General features: G+C 37.8%; 1 protein-coding gene across 1 annotated transcript in view; it reads left to right on the forward strand.

The window, feature by feature from the left end:
* The window catches only part of LOC134751717 (uncharacterized), a 173,963-nt gene that overhangs the window by 85,355 nt on the left and 64,048 nt on the right, over positions 1 to 24,560 (forward strand). Inside the window, exons 5-16 of the mRNA XM_063687162.1 lie at positions 1,687 to 1,777; positions 2,783 to 2,898; positions 5,853 to 6,416; positions 8,335 to 8,416; positions 8,671 to 8,795; positions 9,812 to 9,909; positions 10,672 to 10,859; positions 12,176 to 12,348; positions 14,935 to 15,134; positions 21,363 to 21,471; positions 22,889 to 23,000; positions 23,758 to 23,931. Coding sequence (XP_063543232.1) covers positions 1,687 to 1,777; positions 2,783 to 2,898; positions 5,853 to 6,416; positions 8,335 to 8,416; positions 8,671 to 8,795; positions 9,812 to 9,909; positions 10,672 to 10,859; positions 12,176 to 12,348; positions 14,935 to 15,134; positions 21,363 to 21,471; positions 22,889 to 23,000; positions 23,758 to 23,931 — 2,032 coding nt within the window. The remainder of the gene's footprint in view (positions 1 to 1,686; positions 1,778 to 2,782; positions 2,899 to 5,852; positions 6,417 to 8,334; positions 8,417 to 8,670; positions 8,796 to 9,811; positions 9,910 to 10,671; positions 10,860 to 12,175; positions 12,349 to 14,934; positions 15,135 to 21,362; positions 21,472 to 22,888; positions 23,001 to 23,757; positions 23,932 to 24,560) is intronic.

Raw genomic sequence — 24,560 nt, forward strand, 5'->3', positions numbered from 1 at the left:
ATTTGTGGGCCTTATGTGTTTGGAATAAGGTTAACGAATTGTGATTTATCACCGTGGACGATGGTGCACTTAGCATCAAGAGTAGCGGATGAGACTACACGTCAAAAGTATCTATAGATACTTAAATTGTCTAAAGGGGCCCACTGACTATCAGTCCGCCGGACGATATCGGCCTGTCAGTTAGAACAAAAGTTTGACAGTTCCGAACAACTGACGGGCCGATATCGTCCGGCGGACTGATAGTCAGTGGGCGCCTTAATTGTACGAACAGATTAGAAATACCACAGAGAAACAAGTGTTGGGTATGAGATGTTTAGTAAGTTTTTTGGGTCAGGACGGGTCCCAACCAGATCTCACTAGCATCGGTTGTTATCACAAACTTCATACTTAAAAGTATGTCGTCGTGACAACCTAACTACAAAACAAAATTGTTACTTAGTGAGTTTTGGTTGTCACCTCACGATATGTCTATACGTATAACAGTTAGGGTATTATAGACACTTGAATGTGAATCTACATCTGGAGTATAGCCCTTTATGGAAGTGAAACGTGGACAATGACCCTAAGAGATAGAAAGAGAATGGAAGCATTTGAAATGTGGTGCTGGAGGCGAATGGAAGGCATTAGTTGGAGAGACAGGATAACGAATGAGGAGGTGCTAAGAAGAGTGAGTGAAAGAAGAGCTATTCTGAACACTATTGCAAATAGACGCGGGAAAATGATTGGGCACTTAATACGACACGACTACTTTTTTAAAACTATCCTGGAGGGGCGGATAGGAAGGAAGCGGGGTAGAGGAAAACCCAGACGCAGCTTTTTAGATCAAGTGAAAGAAAAAGTAGGGGTCGTGTCGTATCAAAAAGTCAAAGAGCTGGCGCGGGATAGGGAAAGCTGGAAGATACTCCACCGACAAGAGAATAACTCTTAAGTTAATGATGATGATGATGAATGTGAATGTAATTTTAAAATTTCTTTGGAGGAACTCAATTTAATGCCAAAATGGCGAAATTTATGTTAAATTGTCCCACCGTCGCTAGCGGCTTTCTTCACGGTGGGATGTCTTATACGTAAATGGTTTTAAATATGACTTGCTGTAAATAAGATTGTTGACATGTAAAACTATGTTTTATATAGAAATTAACAAATTCATAAATGATAACGGCAGACGGCAGTTCATTTCGTGGTTTAGGCTTGGTTAGTATGCTTGCGTGACTTGCGTTTGCCATATAAAGGAAAAAATGCAACTCGAATGTTTGGGCAAAACCCAATAATAAGCCACGAAGTCAATTGATGGCCTGACCGTATCAGACTTGCAATTTTATCGTCTATTGTGTCATGTATCACTCTCTCATTATACATGTTTAAAAATGTGACGGCCATAATCACAATAAACCTACTGGTCTTCGGACAGATGCTTTATAATAAAGTTTTTGAAAAACGCAAGTAAAGAAGTAAAGATGGGAACTGCAGTACACTCTATATAGGGCTATTTCAAGTTTAAACATTGGATAGATAGATAGATAAGACATTTATTTGATTGCTGCAAATACACACAATTATAGAAATCAATTGACAAACAGAAAAAATACACATTTAACAAAATACATTACTTTATTAGCGCCCGAACGGTGCATCATTACAGCCTAAAAAGCATATGAACTGACAAACATGTTTTACGTTCCACAGCCGGAAAAACAAAGGCAGTTAGAGGTGTCCAAAGTGCACACGATGAGGCTGATGCTGGAGCAAGAGCAGAAATACATCCGTGAGCTACGCAGTGAGTATTCTAATATTTCCCTAACACTGACTTCACGTATAATTAAGAGGAAAGTGGACGACTACTTTTCCATACAAACGTCCCCACTTTCCTTTCTGGATATTGACATAAAGGAAAATATTGTTACGTAATTACCTTCGACATTTCGAGGACGGCTTACGTATACGGCTATACGTCAGGTCTATAAATGCTAACCAAATCATACATTCCAAAAAATCTGTAAACCGAATATAGACCAATATTCCTCCTTAATTAGGTACTAAATTCACATTAATATTTCAGGAACAGCACAACTTTTATATAACAGATGGCATGGCAAGTCTAATATAAGCGCTTGCTTATCAAGCCTTGTATATATGTATGTATAATGTGACGTCTACTGCTATGCTATGCTTAAATATGTTCAATTAGCTCATTTCAGTCAAAAGAATATGGTCATTGTAGTCCATTATTCACACTGTTAACTGATATTTTGTAAACCTTATTGCAAACACATAAGGTTCACAAATACACAGCTAAGTGTTGCTTAGTTTTAGTTTTGTTATAGTCTTTAGCTTTCAAACTGAGCCAGTCAGTCATCAGTAAAGTTTTGCTCTTATTAGTTATAGTGGAAAAATGCCATCTGCTAGTATCCATTGGATATTGTTTGTCACCGACGTTTATATGAGAAACATAAAATCATGTATGTTTGTAACACTAAGCTATTTTTGTAGTACCTGTTAGAAAAAGAAAGCATTTCTCAGCTATGTCACATACGATTGTTTCTATCTGCTAGACTTTAAGTCTGCTACGCACTAGCAAGCGTGATAAAGAAGTCAGGATATATGGCAAACCAATTTTCGTCAGTAGAAAAAGACGGCTGATTTGAAAATGTATGCGCTAAGGGTCTATCTCCCATACAAAATATTAATTTTACGAATTTTCCTATTGAAAAATTGGTTTTTCAGATTATAAATATTGTCTTTTTGCTAAATAATATAATGATAAAACATTTTTCCTCTTCAGACGAACTCTCCAAAGTGCCTGACGTGAGGAAGCAAGCGCAACTGGAGTCCTCCGAGCAACGTTGCGCCACTCTCCAACACGAGATAGACTCTATCACCGCCGGACATCCTCCACAGGTACTTATAACACTAACTGACCATCGATAGACCTTACGTCTTTCGAATAAGGTATACGAATTGTCAGTTAACCGTGTGGACGATTTTAGATACCAACCGAAACTCGCATCAAATACTACTCGTATTTATGTAGCTTACTATTTGGATACAAGTGGTGGTGATGAGATAAGTAGGTTTTGGGACAAGACGGCTCCTAAACAAAACTCAATGGCATCGGTTTTTAATATAAACGTCTTACTTACGAAATTTAATTTTGAGAGGTTACTCAGTGATTTTAGGTGTTCAACTGATGCCCATGATAGCGATATTCTTAATAATCTCACTTTATTACGCATTATTTTTTAATAATGAGTGATAAATAAATAAATTACTACTCAGTAAAGTAGTCTTCAAATCATAGATGGCAGTCCATCTATGATTTGAAGAAGTTGGGTTCAAGCTGAAGTTCTTAAATCTTTCTGCTGTGCATCGTTTTGTTTCAACTTCTTTTACTTTTTCCAAATATTTTCTCTGACAAGTCCTACTTCCTATGCCATACGGTTAAAATTTAATACAAAATCCAAGATATGAATACATCTGCGTGAGCTCTTTTCTTGTTTTCAATCATTGTGTTAATCATCATTCGATGTTTGCTTGTTGTACATTTTAATTTACCAAGCACAGAGTATGGATTTATTTTCAGTGCAAAATCACATGTAAAAATAAACACAGTAAATTTGTTATTAGTAGATCATTTTTGCTCACGTATTTCGATGGTTTATCACTATGTTGCAGCCATTTATTTTGATTTCAGTATCACGAAATGTTTTTATTTTGGGCTTACAAAATTGCGACTCCACCTATCTATCGTACTTAAATGTCAGTGTGTCTACTAGTTAATTAAAGTCTGGTCACCGGAGCATGAAAGGTCAATGCATTAAGTTACTTGTGCTGTACTAGAATTTTTTAGATAGTTTTAGAACAATGGTACGTAAGTGGAATAAGCATTTTTTTGGGCTCAAACGAGGCGAAAGTGTATTTGTCAATGTAACACGGTACATCTAACTCCTAACCGGGTCAACCATCGGTAAATAACTCCATGTGGTTCAATGTGTTCTTTGAGAAAAGGGCCCCAAGGTCCTTTTTCTAAAGAACGACACAGTTCGATTCCATGTTATCATGTCCGCTTCTGTGCATGTTTGTTCGTGACGTCCGGGTGATCTTATTTATATTGTGCTAAGGGTTGTTTTTGAGTGATTTTTTTTAGACGGTCGGTGAACGACTGAATCAAAATGCTTTCGTTTGGGTCTAGGCAATATAAACATTTCAATAAGTATTAATTTGTCCTTACGAAAAATAAATGATAATCACAGGATTACAGAAACTTGAAATTAAGACCTAAAATGAATGTTTCAATGAAGGTTGACATTCATATGTTTTTTTTTACTAAAATTTATGTTTGATAAGTTACAGCATTCATACGTATGGCAAAGATTGTGTATGATGTATTAAATCTAAGACGTTTTCAAGCTTAGAATTTGTTATCCGGGTGTTTTCTGTAACAGGAGCATTACATTAAACTGTAGGCTGTACTCCTCAAACTGACCAACATTTGTTCAGCAACTTTTAAAAATAACTTGTGTTTTACTAGACTTATAATACAAAAGGTAATCACGGTCTATATCCCGGTCAATATAAGTCTAGTGAAACTAACCGTGAATCATTCAAAACTCTAACTTGTGTTTTGATTTTTATTACACTTTAAAGTTTATTCTAAGACGCAATGTATTGCAAAATTTGTTATGTTTAAAGGGTGACAAGCAACGTCAAACACACAGACGGCAGCGTACATTGAAAATAATATTTAATTAGTATGAAAAAGATATAATCTAAAAATTTCATAATTTTAAAAAGTTGCTGAACAAATGTTGGTCAGTTTGAGGCGTACAGCCTACAGTTTAATTTATTGCTCCTGTTACAAGAAACACCCGGTATAATAATTATGATTCGAGTAAAGTTTTAATTTGTAATACAAAGCAAACTTGCATAGAAACAGACAACAAATTAATACGAATAAGCTTTCGCCTCACACTGTGGGGGTGGTTTCTGTAACTTTGTATAAACATTGCAGTATTTTATTACTACACCCTTTTACTGTGTTGAGATACCGTTACTGAAAACTAACTAGTTCTTATAAATTGACAAATTTGGTGTACCTAAATTTTGTTGACCTTATTGATTTATAAAGCATCAATTGCAGTAAAATCCATCAGGTGTGACTAGGGCCAATCGCCGATCAGTTTATAAAAAAAAAAATACTTTATTGAAAAAAAAAAAAAATACTCATTCCAATTATTTATAAACGAAATTTTTGACTTTGCAATACATTTATAGCAAAAACTTTGATTGAATGGTCTAAATCATCTTACTCGCGTTGTCCCCGCATTTTGCCACGGCTCATGGGAGCCTGGGGTCCGCTTGGCAACTAATCCCAAGAATTGGCGTAGGCACTAGTTTTTACGAAAGCGACTGCCATCTGACCTTCCAACCCAGAGGGGAAAAACTAGGCCTTGTTGGGATGTCCGGTTTCCTCACGACGTTTTCCTTCAACGAAAAGCGACTGGTAAATATCAAATGATATTTCGTACATAAGTTCCGAAAAACTCATTGGTACGAGCCGTGGTTTGAACCCGCGACCTCCGGATTGCAAGTCGCACGCTCTTACCGCTAGGCCACCAGCGTTCCATAGCAAAAACTCTGATTGAATAGTCTAAATAAATATTCGTAAAGATTTATTAATAATGCCTTAAAGCCACGAAGAAAAGTGCCTATCGTTTTGATTTGTAATTTTGTCAATTGAGATATGACCAAATTTTGCCCGGATTTTTGTTAGTCTTTTAACTACACCAACACATTCGGTATCTCAGCACAAATATTGCAATGTTCACGCTTTGTAATTAACACAATTTCTATAGCTCGAACCATCTCCGGCCACCCCACGACTCTCCAGAACCAAGACCAATCTCGACAAGCCCGCCGGGTCACCACCACCTACCAGCTTTCTTAGCGGCCTACCAAGATCTCTAAGCAACCTAACCGGACAAAGCTTGAGGAATCTAAGGACTAGACAAAACAATAAACAAGAAAACACACCACCTTTAGTCAGACAAAACTCCGATGAGACTAACAAAAGACGGCATGTACATAACAACACAGTTCCGATGGTCCCAACGACGTGTCTGGATAATACACCCCCACCTTTACCTCCAAGGTCTACCGAACGTCCGAAGCGAAGTCCTCTATCGCCTCCGATGAATCCATTAGCGAAACCAAAACCGAGCTCTTCCGTCTCACCGGCTCATAAGTATTATAAAAGAGACAGAGGATCGCCGATGCATCAGTCCATGCCGTCATATGAAAGTCAGAAGTTAAGGATGTCGTCTCATTCTTTGGATGGGGAGTTGGATGGTCCGCAGCCTAACTCTATAGCTCTTCAGATGAGCTATCCGTTGGTTAACGTGCCGCCTCCGCCGTTGCAGGTATGGTGTTGTTGCGAGGTAGCAAACTTATTTTATATGTGGTATTTTCTATAAAAAGGGACCTTATTGTCGATGGCGCTTACGTCATTATTAACGATGCTCCGATATAAATACAATGCCGCACGACGCTGTGCGGCGTAAGCGCCATCGACAATAAGGTCCCTTTTCATTGAAAATGCCCCATATGGGGATTCAATGTTGAGCGTAGCGAGGGATTCTACAGTAGAATTTTGGTTGCTTTATCTTGGGATTCTGATGGAGAATTGTCAGGTATTTTTTAAATATAATTCTGAACGTAGCAAATTCTTAGTTTAAAATGAGATAATTTCGCTACCGAGTGCCGAGTTAACTTTTTACTCCACTTAAGATGGGCTTGTTCTTTTATAATAGGTGGAGTGAATAGCAAGTTATGAATCAATCGGTTTCACATAGATTAAGCCGTATAATTGGGGCATTTTATATTTGAAATGTACTTTTTCAAGAAGATCAAATTTTTCATAAATATTATTTTAATCAATGTTCAATCTATCTTTGTACGAAGATGTATAATTATACAGTGACACGTAGTCATTGCTATTGGTTGTAAGTTGTATTGTGTCCCAAGTTTCATGGCTACATTATGTGAAATTCGATGTTTAAAGTTGATAATTAATTTGGCTTTCTCATTTCGGCCACGGGCAGAGATGGAATAAAAAAATCTTCGACCTTTGTACAGTTACCATCAGATATATCGGAGAGGCAAAGGTGCTCAAAAATATCTGAACAAGCACTTTAACACCTTGACAATAGGGGATATTACTGCAATGTTCTGCCACCAGAGTGCAGCACTAGCCTTTTAAGTAAACCATAGAGTAACTTATACATACTGTACCTTTAACAGGTTTTTGACAAGTTTTCAGAGATAATAAAATATGATACTGATGCATCAAGGCGGTTTGTTTACAGAGGACCTACCGGGAAACGCGAATCCGAAATTTCGCTATCTGCCTCTTTATCGCTCGAATATGCAAGTGACAGAGATGTTAGATAACGAAATTTCGATTTTCTTGTTTCGCGATAGACCCTCGGATTGTGGTTGTGGCGCCCCCTTCGCAGAATTTCGCGTAATATTCCCTATAGAGACGTGTTTAGATATTTGTGAGCACCTTGACCGCTCCATTATATCTGATGGCGACTGTACAATACGGTAAATATTGTCGTATTAGTTTATGGTGTCTACTGCCTCCCGAATGCTTATGTCTGCCTGTGCCTTAAGGAGGTCAATTTCATGTTTATTTTTAACGGTGTAGGTTTTTAAGTAATTGCATTAACTTTTAATTGCCAAAGCTTTTTACACTGTATTTATTTATTTCACTTTAATCTTACGATCTGGCACTTTCAATATGTTGCGACCCGTTTTTTTCTAAATTATTATTTCTGTGTGCTTTGTGATATCTAACAATTTGTATCGATTTGTGACTAACAACGCATTATTTATTGGATTATGATTTTTTAGGTACTTTTGGGTGTCGTTATATTGATAACTCAAATATTTATTATTTCTATAGGTTTAGTATACTTATAGTCTAAAGTATAAGGGTTCCGTTTTTTCCTTTTGAGGTACGGAACCCTAAAAAATAGGTAACAAAATAAATTCGCGATAAACCTGGTTGTAAATGTGGTTTTTCTGATTTTGTTGGACGAACGCTGTAAAGGGTTCGAAACGTCGGGATGTATTATAAATTCAGTATACGCGATATAATCCGTTTTCATAGTTTTATTTCACGAGTAACTAGCGCGGTAACCGGAGACTATGTTACCTTGTTTTTGTTTTATCGATTTTTTTTTATGATTTTCTCTCATATGATGATTTGGGTAATGGATTGACACAATTTGTACTACTCGTACCCAAAACCATGACAATTTTATAACATTGCAGACGGACGATAGAACAGGATTGCCGATTCTGCATGTAAGGAGCCAATCGTCGCCCGAGCATTTAGACCATGGGCTGCCTAGGTGTAAGTAATGTACAAAACAGTAGTGTTTTCTTAAGTTATTTTGTTTTGTTATAATGTAGGTATTACTGAACAACTTTTACTATAATGCCAACCCCGAAATAGCGAAAAATATAGCTGAGCGACACAGTTATGAAAAGTTAAAGTAGGTTATGATAGATCAAGCTATAATGGCATCCTTTTTAACGTCGGTTTTTATTCATTATACAACTATTGAGTGAAGTATAATACTCATTATGATGCAACATCGTTTGCAGCGGGTTGGGCGCGCGGCACGCCCCCTCCAGGGACTCCACCACCGCCGTACGCGCACAACACTCAGCCGTGCGCTGATCCACAAAGGGCCATCATTTCTATGGAGGAGGATGATTCGCCCGCCTGTGTAAGTATCATTAAAGATAGATATAACTCCGTAATAGATGGATAATTTGATTCTCGATCCGATGGCGCAACTACCTATAGCCTACTCTCGTATAGAGGGCGTTGAGAGTTTCGTTTGTTATTTAACAATTTTAACGCAAATAAAGAAATATCAGCATATCAGTGAAAGAACATGGGTCAAAATAAGGTGGATGTGTGGCGTGACGAAAATGGATAGGATAAGGAATGAGTATATAAGAGGAAGCCTGAAAGTTGCACCCATAACAGAAAAAGTAGGGCAAATCGTCTAGCGTGGTACGGGCATGTGATGCGGAGGGATGAAAGTCATGTGACGAGAAAGGTATTAAGAATTAATGTGGAGGGAGGTACGAGGAGAGGAAAACCGAGGAAAAGGTGGATGGGCTCTGTGAAATATGATATGAAACTAACGCAAGTGAATGATGAGATGTCGGGTGACAGAGAGGTATGGAAGAAAAAGACATGCTGCGCCGACCACAAGTGAATGGGACAAGGGCAAGCGAATGATGAAATACATTTTATCGTATTTTTATAAATCTTCATTTTTAGTTTTAAAGTGTGTCGATAGATGGCAGTGAATTTACTGTGGTTACAAAATTTACTATGACAGTACCGCTCTATACTATTATATCCTTTTTGGTATCATAGTCTCTATTCGAGTAAAGTTGTCGCGTTGATAATTCTGTTATCTGGGCAAATCAACTTTTTGACCGACGCAAATCTGTTGACATTCGCAAAAAAATTGCTGTAAATTGTTCGAATAATGGCTTTCCTATGTTTTAGTTTATGGTGTATGTTAAAACATTCAAGGCCTCAACTGTTAAATCTTATTAACAGAAACTATATTAGAAGCACGATTTTCGACACGACTCCAAAGAGATTTTGAGTAACGCAGGAGACACTCAAAACTTCCGGTCAAAAAGCTGATTCACCCATCTTCATCATTCTTCATTTCAAGTTGTATTGTAACTTATGTGAGTTACGTATTGTTATTCTCAGGAAACATCGAATCCAGGCCTGTTCTCGAATCTTCGAACGGTGTTGGACTCCAAGGCGCGAACGGCGGTTTTGCTCAACTGGCTTTTAGGAGAGAGAAGGTAAAATAGACACAAGTAAATTATAATTTTTTAAATTTGGTTTTCCTAAACTTCGTCCTTTATTTTTTCTGTAATATTGTGTGAATAGGTAATGTTAAAATAGGATTTCAAATAATAATTTTTGGTAGCATTTTTAACATTAATTCGTTTCAAGATTTTTATTGTAAATGTTGTAAATTTATACAAATATTTGGTTATATCGTAATAGCTATCACTAATTTAAGTCAATTGCGAAGGGTTTGTAGGTATCATCGACATCATCGTACACACAGTAAACAGCCAATTCTTATACTTTAATGCAACAGACATATTATAAGGTCTACTATTACTGTTACTATTACTAATTGTAGCTGTGGCGAACGCATAAATGAACCGATTTTATAATAAAATACTGATACTAACTAATGATTGCGAATTTTTAATTTCTTTTTCGTGTTCTGAAATGAAACGAGCCAAGCGAAAATTGTAATTATAAAAAAAAACCGACCATGTGCGAGTCGGACTCGCGCACCGAGGGTTCCGTAGTTTTTAGTATTTGTTGTTATAGCGGCAACAGAAATACATCATCTGTGAAAATTACAACTGTCTAGCTATCACGGTTCATGAGATACAGCCTGGTGACAGACAGATAAACGGACAGATGGACTGCGGAGTCTTAGTAATAGGGTCCCGTTTTTACCCTTTGGGTAAAAACTTAAAAAAAGAAATGCTACAAAGCTTGATATGCCATATTTGTTAGTTGAACCATAGTTTTGGTTACAGATGCGCTTGCGCAACCCTCCTGCTCCTCATCACAGACGGCTACCGCTCGGCGCAGGGCGCGCCCTTGGCCACGCTGCGGCGCTGGGCCTACGAGATACAGTCCACGTTCCTGGCGCCGGCCGCCGTGCTGCGGCCTCCCACTCTAGACCCGCAGGCGGTTAAAGAGGTCGAAGATGCTTTACATGACGGTAAGTCGTGGAAGTCGTTTTTAAGGTTTTCGGGGTAGTTTTAATTAAATTGAATATAAAAGGGCTTGGGGCACTGTGTATGAGTACCAGCTCATGAGAATCATTTTTGAGGTTTCCGTGGTAGTCTAAAGTCACTATATCTACCTACGAGATACAGTAAATTCTACGTTCCTCGTAAGCGGCCGTGTTACGACCTCAAACTTTAGACCCGCAGGCGGTTAAAGAAGTTGAAAATGCTTTACATGATGGTAAGTCATAGTAGTCGTTTTTGAGGTTTTCGAGGTAGTTGAAATTGGTATATAAAAAGGCTTGATATGCTCTGCGTTTGAGTAAGAAGTCATGGTAGTCGTTTCCAGGGTTTGCGTGGTAGTCTAAGGTCCCTACGTCCAACCGTTGTTGGGTTTAATTATTAACATACAAAATCAAATTTTTTATAACCAGGGTTTTGAGCGATTCTAAATCTCTATATCTTGAGAACACCATGACAATGCTTTGTAATCTTCTTCTTTGTAAGGGTTCTCACTGTTATCAGGGGTGCTATGGGTCAACAATTAATTGCATTTGCCATTCAATTTTTATACATATAATCAGGGACCGGCCCGCTATCCCTTATCGGGGTTTTATAAGGGTATTGCATAAGGCTTAACTCACCATACCCTTTGCCAGACGAAACCCTTTGTTTTGGTTTTAAAAACCCTTATATAAAGCTACCACATTTGAGTAATCGGTAGCCCAAATACCCTTACAAAACCCTTATCATCCGCTCACCAACACCTTGCATATTGCTTATAAGGGTTAGCCTTATAAAGGGCTTCCCTTTTAGCATATAAGCTTGCTAATTTAAGTCGTCTACCTTGTTCATAAAGCACACATTACTTCGAATCCGAGCGATCGTCGTCGGCGACGGCGGCGTTCTTTGACTAGGCACGTATTTTCTTTCCTTTTCATACACTACCGTAGATATATACTAATCCTGTCTCTTTCACACAAAGGGAAACCTTTATAAAAAGCGCTTAAAGATAAGGGTAACCCTTATTTTTGGTTAGCTTTTCGGTAAGGTTTAGTCAAAGGTAAGGGTATGAATGGGCTTGCAGTTCAAAAGGGAAAGTCTTTCAATGTGTTAGCCGTGTTTAAGTGTCGCCCATTGAAAGGGTTTTATCGCGGAAAGGGTTGTCCGGTCCCTGCATATAATTTTCTATTTTGGTGGGGTTTTTTGTTAGGGTAAATCTTTGGGATACTATTTTACTTTTACTAAATCACCGTTTGATTTTTATTATGGATGTATGTTTTAATTTCTTATTTAATTTTATTTACAGATTACGATAAAGAAGAAATACTCCGCAACGTCTTCCGAAAAGCGCGACAGAAAGCCAAAGAAGAAATGGCGCAACAACTCAACGAATTTCAAGTGAAAAGACAAGTTGGCTTAGGTGGTCTTTATGGGCCGGACGACGCGCAGATCGAGAGATGCGTCGTTGACAAGGCTCAGGTAATTTTTTTTTTTTTTTAATAATAAATAAATATTATAAGTCATTCTTACACAGATTGACTAAGTCCCACGGTAAGCCCAAGGAGGCTTGTGTTATGGGTACTCAACAACGATATATATAATACTTATACTAATACTTATACATACATAGAAACGTCTATGACTCAGGAACAAATATCTGTGTTTATCATCACACAAATAAATACCCTTACCGGGATTTGAACCCAGGACCATCGGCTTCACAGGCAGGGTCACTACCCACTAGGCCAGACCGGTCGTCATTATTATGTTACCTTACTCAGTTACAATTATTATGTTACCTTACTCAGTTTATACCATTATAATAAAATAGGGTATTCCACAAATTTTTATTAATGTTATCAGTCGATCAGGTTTGTTTTGAAGATCAAATGTCTGTATGGGACCCATTGTCTTAAAGCAATACAAGAGTTACAAATGATGGTCTCTAGTCTGGTATCAGCACTTTACAGACGAAACGCTTGTAACAAATTGGCAGCACATTGTGATGTCAGCATGTAACGTCGCTATTGCTTAGTAGCCGTGGAAAACAAGGAAATTGCGATTTTGTCGGTGAATCTATTTGGAAGTTTTTTTTTTAAACTGAAGTCTTGTATTTATTTATTTTTCCTATATATTTTTTAAGTTTCCAATTGATTGTGATAAATTGCTCATTTTATATCTGTTTAATTAGATTTAGTTATAAAATTTAACATGTGCAAACAACCCTATTGTTGCAAGACAAATCGGCTTAGGTGGTCTTTACTCTTTATAGTCCAGACGACGCATAAATAGAGAGATGCGTCGTTGACAATTAGCCTCATGCATGAAGTTTATATTTGAACGAAATATGTTTTATTCGGATGTTTGTTACCGTTATATCATGTTACAAATGCATTTCCGTTTTTAAATTACCATTTAATTACTTAAAATTATAAATAAAAAGTACAAGCCCGCGAAAAGCTAGTGAGCGAAACGCTCGAAACGCCACGTGACGTCACGCGTTCGACAGATTAGTGTCATTAGTAGCAAACGTCAGTTGGGCCGCCCAACGTGTGACGTCATCACGCTCTGTCGAACTCGCGCCAAAAATTATGAGCGTTTCAACCGCTCAAAAATTTTCAACATTTTAAATATTTTTTAATAAAATAATGTTAAGGTTTACAAAAGTATTTTTATCATTTCCGGTGTTCCAACGATATAAATTATGAACCCAAAAATAAAAATAAATTCATGCATGGAGCTAATTTTAAGGAAATAGTGAGTAAACAAGTCGGCTTAGGTGGTCTTTACATTACGGATCGGACGACGATCAAATTTAGAGATGGGTCGTTGACAAGGCTCAGGTAATTATTAAACGAGTGGAAGTAATAGTACATTACTACAGAGGCCGGGAAGTAAGGGGTTGCCGGCCGAATGCATATATACGGCCGAACGTAGTGAGGCCGGATAGTTATGAGGCCGACAACCCCTTTTCACGCCGATGTATGTATAGTGCTTTTCTCAAACATGCAATGAAATAAATAAAGAAATCTCCACGAAATCAAAGTTTTAATTCTAAAGAAACTAAAAGTAAACTAGGCACAAAATATAACTACCACTTGTACCTATCTTTATCACACGTGTCGTATATTTTACACATGTAGTTAATCAATTTATTACACAAATGTTCAAAGGTATATTTATGTATCTTTGATTTTTCGCCTTGCATCCTTCTGACTGTAGTTTTAGCCACATAACTAAGATTACATCGTTTTTTATGTTGATATTATGCTTCACATACATCGTTGCCTTAAACATGGAGTATAATTAACAGGTATTCATTTAATATTTTCGTCGGAACTCATATTAAATAACACAATAAACAACGCACAATAAATCCAATAAAATAGAATTACAGATACACAATGAAAAATGTTCAACTTTACCTCCAAAACGATTAAAAAAACACCAACGCGTGTTTGAGTAGACATTTTTACCGCTAATATTTAAATGAAATATGTTTGTCAAAGGACTGTCTCATTTCAAACATAGACAGAGATAATCATACTATCTTTGTCTTACACTGGTACTAGCACCCAAAAGAAAAGGATGAGTATAGTTTTTTTGTTCTTATTTACTGACAAACTGGTTTGACCAACTATATTTTAAATCTGTATTTGTAGTAGGTAAATTTGTAATTCAATATTATTGGAATTTGTTAATAATGTTTTATTTATATATTTTTTGTAAATTACAAATAAAACTGCAAAATATATTAATTATCGTTTATTGTTTTTTTTAAGGGGTATTGGCTTTGTCATTCCGAACCATAAGCAAATATTGGTTATAGTTTTTTTTTTTGGCTGAATGCCATGATGCTGTGTCACAAATATATGTGAAATGGAAATTAAAAAAGAGCCACTTCCCGGCCTAGGCCTGCAACTTTGTATGAAATTTCATTACAGGCCCTTCGTCTAGCCGCGCCGGAGTCGTGATACTTCCCAGCCTAATATAAAAAACGTAATATCAATATTACATAGCATGTTTGAGAAAAAGCGTGTTGTTACCTGTTGATGTATTTTCCAGGAGCAAGTGATAGTGGAGCGACTCCTAGTACAATGTCTCTCCGGAGTGGCGAGCGCGGGCACCGGGGGTGCGGGCGGTGCGGGCGGTGCCGGGGGTGCGGGGGGTGCGGGCGCGGGTGTGGGGGGGTGCACGGCGCGCGCGGAGGGCCGCGCCGCGCTCCTGGCTGCGCTGCAAGCGGCCGCCTTGTATCTGCAGTGCCGGTATGTATACACTGAGAAGGGGTGATGTTGGGCATGGGGGAGAGGGAGAGGGAGATATAACGCGGTATAGAGCGGCTCCTAGTTGCAATCGCTCGGACACCGGGAGTGCGCCGCCCAGCTGGCCGCGCGTGGGCGAGTCCGACTTGCACTTGTCCGGTTTTTTAACCCTTAAATGTATATTGTTGCCAAATGTATACAAAGCAATAATGATGCATAATTAATTATAATATGCTTAATTAATTATATTACGTTAATTAATTTAATCATGCATTTTAGGGGTATTTTATCTACGTAATATTTTTATTTATAAAAATTACATTCGTTTTAAGACAAAATGTCGGTAAATTTGAAAAAATCCTGAATTTGATGATTTTTAGTATGTGATTTTGGACGCTTTTTTTCGGGATTTATAATTATTTTATATTTAAAAACTTGATCATAGGTGTATTACAAATTGTGTACCTTTCTGATGTCAGTAAGATTTTTCATATATCTCTTGCTAAAAATTATATATTTACATAAATAAGATTTAGCCTGTGCAACTTCTAACACTGATTTTTCAGTGAAAATCGATGTTATATTTTTTTTAAATTTTTCCCATAATCAGCAAACAATTACGTGACACATATATTAATATCGGGCAAAGGAAAAAAAATCATGCATTTAAGGGTTAACTTATATAGTGCTGTATTTAGATGGTTTTTGCAATAAACGTTTTTCTATTCTATTCGAAATTTCTCAGAGGAGACTCACTACATAACGAAAACCTAATTTTGTAGGTATTTTAGTAGTTTCATTTTAGGTTACAATTATATTCTACTTTTGTTTTGTCCTACTTTAATTACACTGTGTCAGGCGTGGCTCACTCCGCGATTTCGTCGCGTCGCTACAAGTACATGCGGCCCAAACCAATTTTGGTGTCTAGTCATAGTAGTTGCCGGACGAATGTTCGCGCTCGCGCCACCTAGCGGTCATATCTGTCGTAATAGACGCGTTTTGTTGGAGAGTGAATCTTCTGTACCTAGTACTATTATTAATTCTGTGACTGTATGCTATTTTGCAAATATATCGGAGTGGCCAAGATGCTCACAAACATCTGAACGCGCCCCTATTATAAAGACGTCAGAGTGCGTGTTTAGATATTTTTGAGCACTTTGTCCGCTCCGATATATATAATGGCGACTGTCAAATGATTCACAAATTACCACAGACACAGTCACCTAGCAGATATCAAAGATTACATAACCTCAATCTTTGCGTCTCGGACTTATCGGATTTATCTATTCGCATAAACACAAACATAACCAGATAAGCGACTCAAGATTGTCCAAGTTCTCACTTATTCAGTTATAAACATTATACTTTTGCAAAAGCGGAATTTGTTTACCTGCGAAATATTTTTTTAATTTGTTTTACTTTAGTCTGTTTTAAGTAATTACTCGTAAAGTAAAACCACAATACTGTTATTCGGCCAATAAGTTTTTAGTGGGCACGTTAATGTTGATAAATAGATGGTGTAGTGTGTTCTCGTTTAATCGCCGTGTAAAATTTATGAACAAAAAATTGAAATTCAAATCGGTTTAAAAATGTTACTCGACAAAGTCTGTTAAGTTCTTGAAGGAATTAAAAAAATAGAATATCCTTTCCCAAAGTGACCCGTTTCTTTGCCATCAAGTGTAGTAATAAAAATGTCAAACCTCGCTAATATAGTTAAATTAAAAAATTGTCAGTGTTAAAATACTATGTTTTGATTGTTGTCAATAAACTTATATCTGAAACTGACTTATGAAATTTAATCTTACTGAAGAAGAGGCAGTATGGCCTATGGTCTTAGCCTGTCCAGAAGGACGAATAAAAAAAATATATATAAATAAATGTGTCGTTATCAAGCAAACGGTACCACATTGTCGCTTGCCATAAGGACGCTATGACAGGTGTTTCGTATAAAGATACAAGCGATTTTCGTCCTTACGGTAAGCGACAATGTGGTACCTTTTGATTGAAAACGTCACAAATACGCTAAATTGAGATGATATCATGTTGCTTTTGGTCATTGTAATATTTTTAGTACACCGAAGCAATACGCAATAAAATTGGGTTATTCTGTATGGAAATACCTATCCATAAAATAGACCGTTTTCATTGCTATTGAATATAGTTTGGCGTGTTAAGTTAACACATTTGACAGTAAGTTTTAAGGAAAAATATGTTGTGGTTCGGCGTTTCGCAAAATAATATGTCAACTATTTGCTATCTCTGTCGTTTAGGTAGTATTTACATATTGGCGTCTTTTTTGGACGTAAATCCCAATAAGTGACTGACTTTACGATTATATATATATATATATTTAAAAAAAAAGATGATTAATTCAGTTTTATTTTACCATTTTTAGGGTTCCGTAACCAAAGGGTAAAAACGGGACCCTATTACTAAGACTCCTCTGTCCGTCTGACCGTCTATCCGTCTGTCTGCATGTCACCAGGCTGTATCTCACGAACTGTCATAGAAATGAATCTGAAATTTTCACAGATGATGTATTTCTGTTGCCGCTATAACAACTTCTTCTTTTCCTAGCCTTAAAATCCCATCATTTGTCGGCTCTCCTAGTAATTCTTCGCCAGGACTGTCTGTCCCGGGTCGTCTGGGCTGGTATTTTTGCCTTCTTTAAGTCCCTATTTATAGTGGCCATCCATGTTTGTCGGGGTCTTCCTCGCCTCGCCGACGGCGGTGGGTAAATGTGCAGCACTTTCTGTGTCATGTGGTCAGGTGGTCGCCGCATGACGTGACCATACCATCTGAGTCGGGGTTCTTCCAGTTTGTCAGGGATAGGTTTTACTCTTAAGCTGCCTCGTATGTGTACGTTTCGTACGCGATCCAGTAATGTCACACCACCTGCCCAGCGCAACATTCTCATTTCCGCAGTGTGCAGCTTATTTTCCTGTTGTTTCTTTAAAGGCCAACACTCCGCCCCATATAACATAGCTGGACGCACTGCAGCCCTGTACACTTTACCCTTGATGTGCACCGGCATTCTATTGTCACACAGCACTCCCGACAGCTCCTTCCACTTCATCCATCCTGTGTTTATTCGGTGGGTTATGTCAGCATCTATTAGATCCATCGCTACTAATAACTGAGCCAAGGTATTTGAAGCTGTCTACCTTTTTTAGTGGGGTGTGCTGTAGTTTAATGGTGTCAAGGCTACTAACGCCGCTAAAGTTACAGTGAAGGTATTCAGTCTTTGGTCTACTGATGCGTAGCCCAGCTGATTCCAGTGCTGTCCTCCATTTTTCTAGAGTTACTTCTAGGTTGTTTGCGTTTTCGCTGATCAGAACGATGTCGTCTGCGTATAGTAGGTTCCACGGCGGTGCTTGCTGCAAGCTGGCTGTTAAATGGTTCATACCCAGGTTAAACAAGAAGGGACTCAATACTGAGCCTTGATAAACGCCGACCTGTACTTCAAATTCTTCGCTCGTTCCAGCTGCGCAGCGCACTTTAGTTTTGACGTTTAAGTACATGTCTCTCACAACATTCACGTAATGCTCTGGTATGTTGTGCGCTTGCATGGCTTGCCAAATCAACTCCCGCGGAACTCGGTCGAAGGCCTTTTCCAGATCGATGAAAACCATATGTATGTCAGCTTTGTTATCCCTATACTGTTCCATTAAAATTCTGACTGTGTGGATGGCGTCGGTGGTCGATTTACCTGCGACAAAGCCGCACTGGTTTTCTGTGACTTCTGCGAGTTGGAGTAATCGGTTACATATACGTTCCCATATCTTCAGGGTATGTGGGATTAGTTTTATCGCCCTGTAGTTCTCGCAAAGTCTAACATCCCCTTTATTTTTATAAAACGGAACCAAAAGACTGTTCCTCCATTCGTCCGGCATTCCATCACTCAGAATTTTGTTGAAGAGGTTTGTCAGGAATACCACTCCATCCGCCCCCAGTTTCTTCCATAATTCAGTGGGTATACTGTCTGGACCTGTCGCTTTGTTATTAGCCATTACTCGAATGGCGGTTTGCGTCTCTTCTGGTGTTATACAGGATATTGGTCCCAAGATCGGTAACGGCGGTTCGGGGGGGTCTGAGCTAGGATATGTTTCATTGAGTAGCTTAGAGTAGTATTCCCTCCATCTGTCCTGGATTTCTTTGTTAGATTTCTTTGTTTGCCGCTATAACAACAAATACTAAAAAGTACGGAACCCTCCGACTCGCACTTGGCCGTTTTTATTATTACAATACAAAGCAATGGTATGTTTATTTATAACTTTACCTCTTTTTGTTTCCTGGTTCTGTTTATTTTCCTCACTCCTTCATGTATTGATGAAGCGAAACGTAATTGTAATAAAATAATGATCATTTTAGTATTCGTCTGTCTGTATGTTAATACGGCTTTGTTTAACATTATACTCTTAATAGTACATTAATAATACATTATTTAAAAAAAATGTTTTAAAAAGCAATAAAATTCGGGCACTTTGTATGTAATATATTTTATACAAAATGATTAGTTTCTATTTCTATCCAGTGTAATTACTAGTCTTCATTTCATTGGTAATTACTAGGAAAACATAAAGTTATACTATGACTCTTTCTTAACTCAAGTTTTTCATAAAGTGGTGAAGTCGCAAGTGTACATTATATAAATTAAGAAATAGTGGAGTGAGAGTGAGATGGTGGTATTGACTGAAGTGAGCGAGACGCAGGCGAAGGAGATTAGAAGGAGATGGTGGCAGTCGCCTAAGAGTAATAAAATGAAAAAGCTCAAGTGAGTTTATTGGTACTTTGCGCCGCGAAGATTGATGATAAACGAACGCCATAATTGTGGTATTTTCTATAAAAAGGGACCTTATTGTCGATGGCGCTTACGCCATTATAAACGATGCTCATATATAAGTACAATGCCACGCGACGCTGTGCGGCGTAAGCGCCATCGACAATAAGGTCCCTTTTCATAGAAAATGTCCCAATTTATGGATGAACGATGCGCTACAAGATACAATAAATTTATTGATAAAAGTCAATGTTTTACAAGTCAGTAAATTTTAGGTAGGTACATAAATAAATAAATAAAAAATCTTTATTGCCACACCTTAGGAAAAAAAATTACAAGTTGTGAAAAAATAGTTACATACAATAATACATACATGGTACGTAGCCATAATAATAAGTAATAGATGGTTCCGGAATGTATGAACACGTTTGGGAACAAATCAAATTATTTTATTAAATATTTTGATTTGTGTTTTTTTAAGTAGTCACACTACTGTATATAAATTAAAAAATGTAATAGATGTCATATATTAAAGAAAAAGTGACGAAGCCCTCCCAGTGGTGATGGCCGGATTCGAACCGGCGTCTTTAGCTATTTTTTTTCCGGAATGTATATTGAGTAAGTCGTATGGCGGACGCCAATGTGTCAAGATTGTCACAATCGTCTACTAAATATTGCTTGCATTTTAGTTTAGTTAAATATTCACGTCACTTGTCTATTATTAATGAAAGGTCATTGCGTAAAGGCTTGGTCAAACACAAGGCGCGACGCAGCGCCGCTGTCGCGCGGCGTAACCGCCGCCCATGCTAACAGGTTAGCGACGTCAAACAGACTGCGTCCCGCCGGCCCCTTGCGTCCACGCGGCGCGGACGCGGCGTTGCGTCATGCCGTGTGTTTGGCCAAGCCTTAAGGCGGTTCCCTGAGCCAGAAGGCGAAAAATCTCCTTATATGATCATGTTTTTCTAATAGGCATTGATATTCGTAGACGTGGAAAAAATATATGTAGTTCTTGACTATATTATCTTTAATATCATAGCTTCCGATACACGAATTATGACACTTCGCTCGATACAATTAATTCCCAAAGTAACCTCTAACTCGGACTTTTAATCCAACTTTACTCGATTATTTATCATGTGATACTATAAACAAAAAAAAGAAGAAAAAACAATCTTAACTTAAATAGTAATTTCATAGCTTTCGAATTTCGATTTTGTAGGGTAACGTTTTTAAAATAAATAAAAATCGACAAAATGCCTTTTGGCATTAAGTCCGCCATTTGCACATTTTTCTTTGCTTGTGCAATAAAGTTTAAATTAAAAATAAATAAATAAAAAATTCGATCAAAATTGACACTTGGCGCGCATGATCTTTCCCGTTCTTTCTTGCGAAATGTGACAGAGACAGCGGCAAACCTAATAATGGTGGGTTGTATGTTGTATGTGGTGCAGGCCGGCCAGCGTGGCGGCGGCGGCGGGCGGCGCGCGCGCGGGCTTCCTGCAGCGCGACAAGCTGTACAAGCAGCGCGTCAAGCAGCTCGCCAAGATGAACCCGCAACCGGTATGTACCACGCTTTATCACTGCCACTGGGAGGATATAACCAAAGATAGATATAACTCCGTAATAGATGGATACAGTCTAAGGAAAAAACGTGCCTCGAAAATCAAGAAAATTTTAATCTCGTTCAGAGGGCGCTACTAGTTTTGGCCTACAGTCGTATAGATGGCGTTGACGGTTTCGTTTGTTATTTAACAATTTTAACGCATATCAGTGAAAGAACATGGGTCGAAATCATAAAAATAATTAATGCAAATAAAAAAAATCATTTATCCATATTTAAATACATTTTATCGTATTTTTATAAATCTTCATTTTTAGTTTTAAACTGTGTCGACAGATGGCAGTGAATTTACTGGGGTTACAAAATTTACTATGACAGTAACGCTCTAGTATCAGTTACTCTATGATATAACCAAACCCAGTACCCATTAACAGGCGTTCGTCTCTGTCAAAAATACTCAGCCAATGGTCATACACAATGTATGGACTGACGTTTATCTGACATGGCTATTAGCTCCATGCATGAATTTATTTTTATTTTTGGTTTCATAATTTATATCGTTGGAACACCGGAAATGATAAAAATACTTTTGTAAACCTTAACATTATTTTATTAAAAAATATTTAAAATGTTAAAAATTTTTGAGCGGTCGAAACGCTCATAATTGTTGGCGCGAATTCGACAGAGCGTGATGACGTCACACGTTGGGCGGCCCAACTGACGTTTGCTACTAATGACACTAATCTGTCGAACGCGTGACGTCACGTGGCGTTTCGAGCGTTTCGCTCACTAGCTTTTCGCGGGCAAATTTTTGTACTTTTTATTTATAATTTTAAGTAATTAAATGGTATACATGAGGTCCAGGTTGCGCGCATACAGCGGTACTAATATTTATAACAGTATGAACAGGGGTCCCCAAACTAGACATAGCCTGTATCTTGGGCGACCAGTTAGTGAATTAAAAACTAGATTGAAAAAAAAAGTATGTGTATACATTTGACGTTCCCCTCCCCCGCAAAAATTAGCACTTTTTGGTACAGAAAAAGGCGTCTCCGTTGGTTATATTATATATCCTCCTAGGTTTATCATCATCTTCTAACAAACATCATCATCATCTCATCACCACTGTTTCGCCATTACACAGGGTTTCTTACAATGTTTTTCTTCAGTCTTGGGAACCTAGCGGTAGGAGCGTGAGACTTGATCTGGAGGACGCGAGTTCAAAACCGGGTACGGGCAGGCAGCATCAAATCAATGTTGACGGTCAAAGTGACCAATTATGTACAGTATTTTTGAATAAAATTTCCAGATTAAACTCAAAACTGCAGTTCAAAATTGTTCAATTTTTTTATCCTGTTCCATACAAAAAAAAAACGATAATTTGTCCGAACTCTGGTAATAATATTATTTTTACAGTTTATCGTCCGCGGCCACCACCTACAACTGCAAGCTCTGACCTCGGAGGCACACTGCCACTATTGCGACGAGATCATATGGGGTCTGGCTCCTCAGGCATACTTCTGCACGGGTATGTTACCATAGACAATATCGATTAAATTAAAAATCTAGTAGTCGATCATTAATGACTTTTCGAATTACGATTTTAAAGGATTTGCCACAAGATGCGTTCTGCGGGCAGCGGTCAGGTCAAACCCGCATTATGTATAAACAACATTGACAGCAACCTTTGAAGTTGAAGTTTGACCTGACCGCTGCCCGCATAACGCATCCAGTGTGGCAAATCCTTAAGACAGGCGTTGACCTAAAAACTGAGAACCTTTTATTTGTTTGACAGTAAAATATCGTAGATTTTGGGTTAAAAAAAATCATGATTATGATTATCTTATCTTATCTTATAGTTTCGGGGGCCCTTACGGATACACTTCGACCCATAGGGATCTTTTGTGCAGTTACCCCCTAGGAAAGATCCGTCCGCTACTCAAGAGCCTTCCAATGATTATGATTACAATATTAACCGAATATTATGACGGAAATTGCTATCATCGACGTTTATTTCGGTGTAATTTTCTTCTCATTAAGTATGTAGGATTGAAATAACTTTAATAAATTTAAATGTGAAAAATACAAAAAATATAGTTGGATTTTTTTTCCACATATTCTAGGACAGCCTTTAAAAATTCGTTTATTCTCAGATTGACGATTCTCCCAATAGGAGACTTCAAATTGACAAATGATTTGACGACTGTATAAAAGAGATGAATGATTTGAAAATATTTGTCTACACTTAAAAAATATTAACTATAAAAACTTTCTTATTTCAACAGATTGCAAGTTACGCGTCCATCGCAACTGCGCCAAATCCGTGGAAGAAGCGTGCATTATAACCGGCGACCACAACAACCGGATATCCCGTCTTATAGACCTAATACACCCCGCTCATCAACCACAAGACGACAAGAAAGCGAAAAAGGCTGCGAGCACAGCACATTTTCTCAACAGTAAGTAATAGTACATTATTGTCGAGGCTCGGAAGTAGCTACTTGCTGGCTGAGGATTCGTTTTAAACGGACGACCTTGGGAGTCCGTTTAATTGAATCCGAAGCCAGCAAGTAGCCTTTCAGCCGAGTAATATATAGTGCTTTTCTCAAAAATGGCGCAATAAATGCAAATATAATAGAAATATTTTACAGAAGCAACGTTCTTATGTATATATTTTCACAGAAAAAACTAAAAAGATTTGCTTTGCCGCCGTTTTATTTTTTAAATTAAAAATGGAAGTGTATTTTTCTGCTGAAAATACGCCAACCTATTTGAGACACCTAAATAGTCGCGGTACCAACATTATAATAATAAGTACTGATCATCTGTTTGGCTGTTTAATAGACCTATGCCTTCATTTGATATGGCCACTTCAACTTTTAAAAAGTTTGGAACTCGACAAATAATGGAATTTGTATGCAACATTGCAGTCCCGAAATCGAGACTGCAATGTTTTTAACTTTTTAATTTTTTGACTGACCATAAACTACGCATTTCGCGACCTAATTTTTAACCGGCAACGTCGACTTTGCCGTCCATTTTTGAGAAAAATATATAATCATGAGTACAAGTTGCAACCGGATATCCC

The sequence above is a fragment of the Cydia strobilella genome, chromosome 23 (genome assembly GCF_947568885.1).
Source record: "Cydia strobilella chromosome 23, ilCydStro3.1, whole genome shotgun sequence".
Classification (NCBI taxonomy): Eukaryota; Metazoa; Arthropoda; class Insecta; order Lepidoptera; family Tortricidae; genus Cydia; species Cydia strobilella.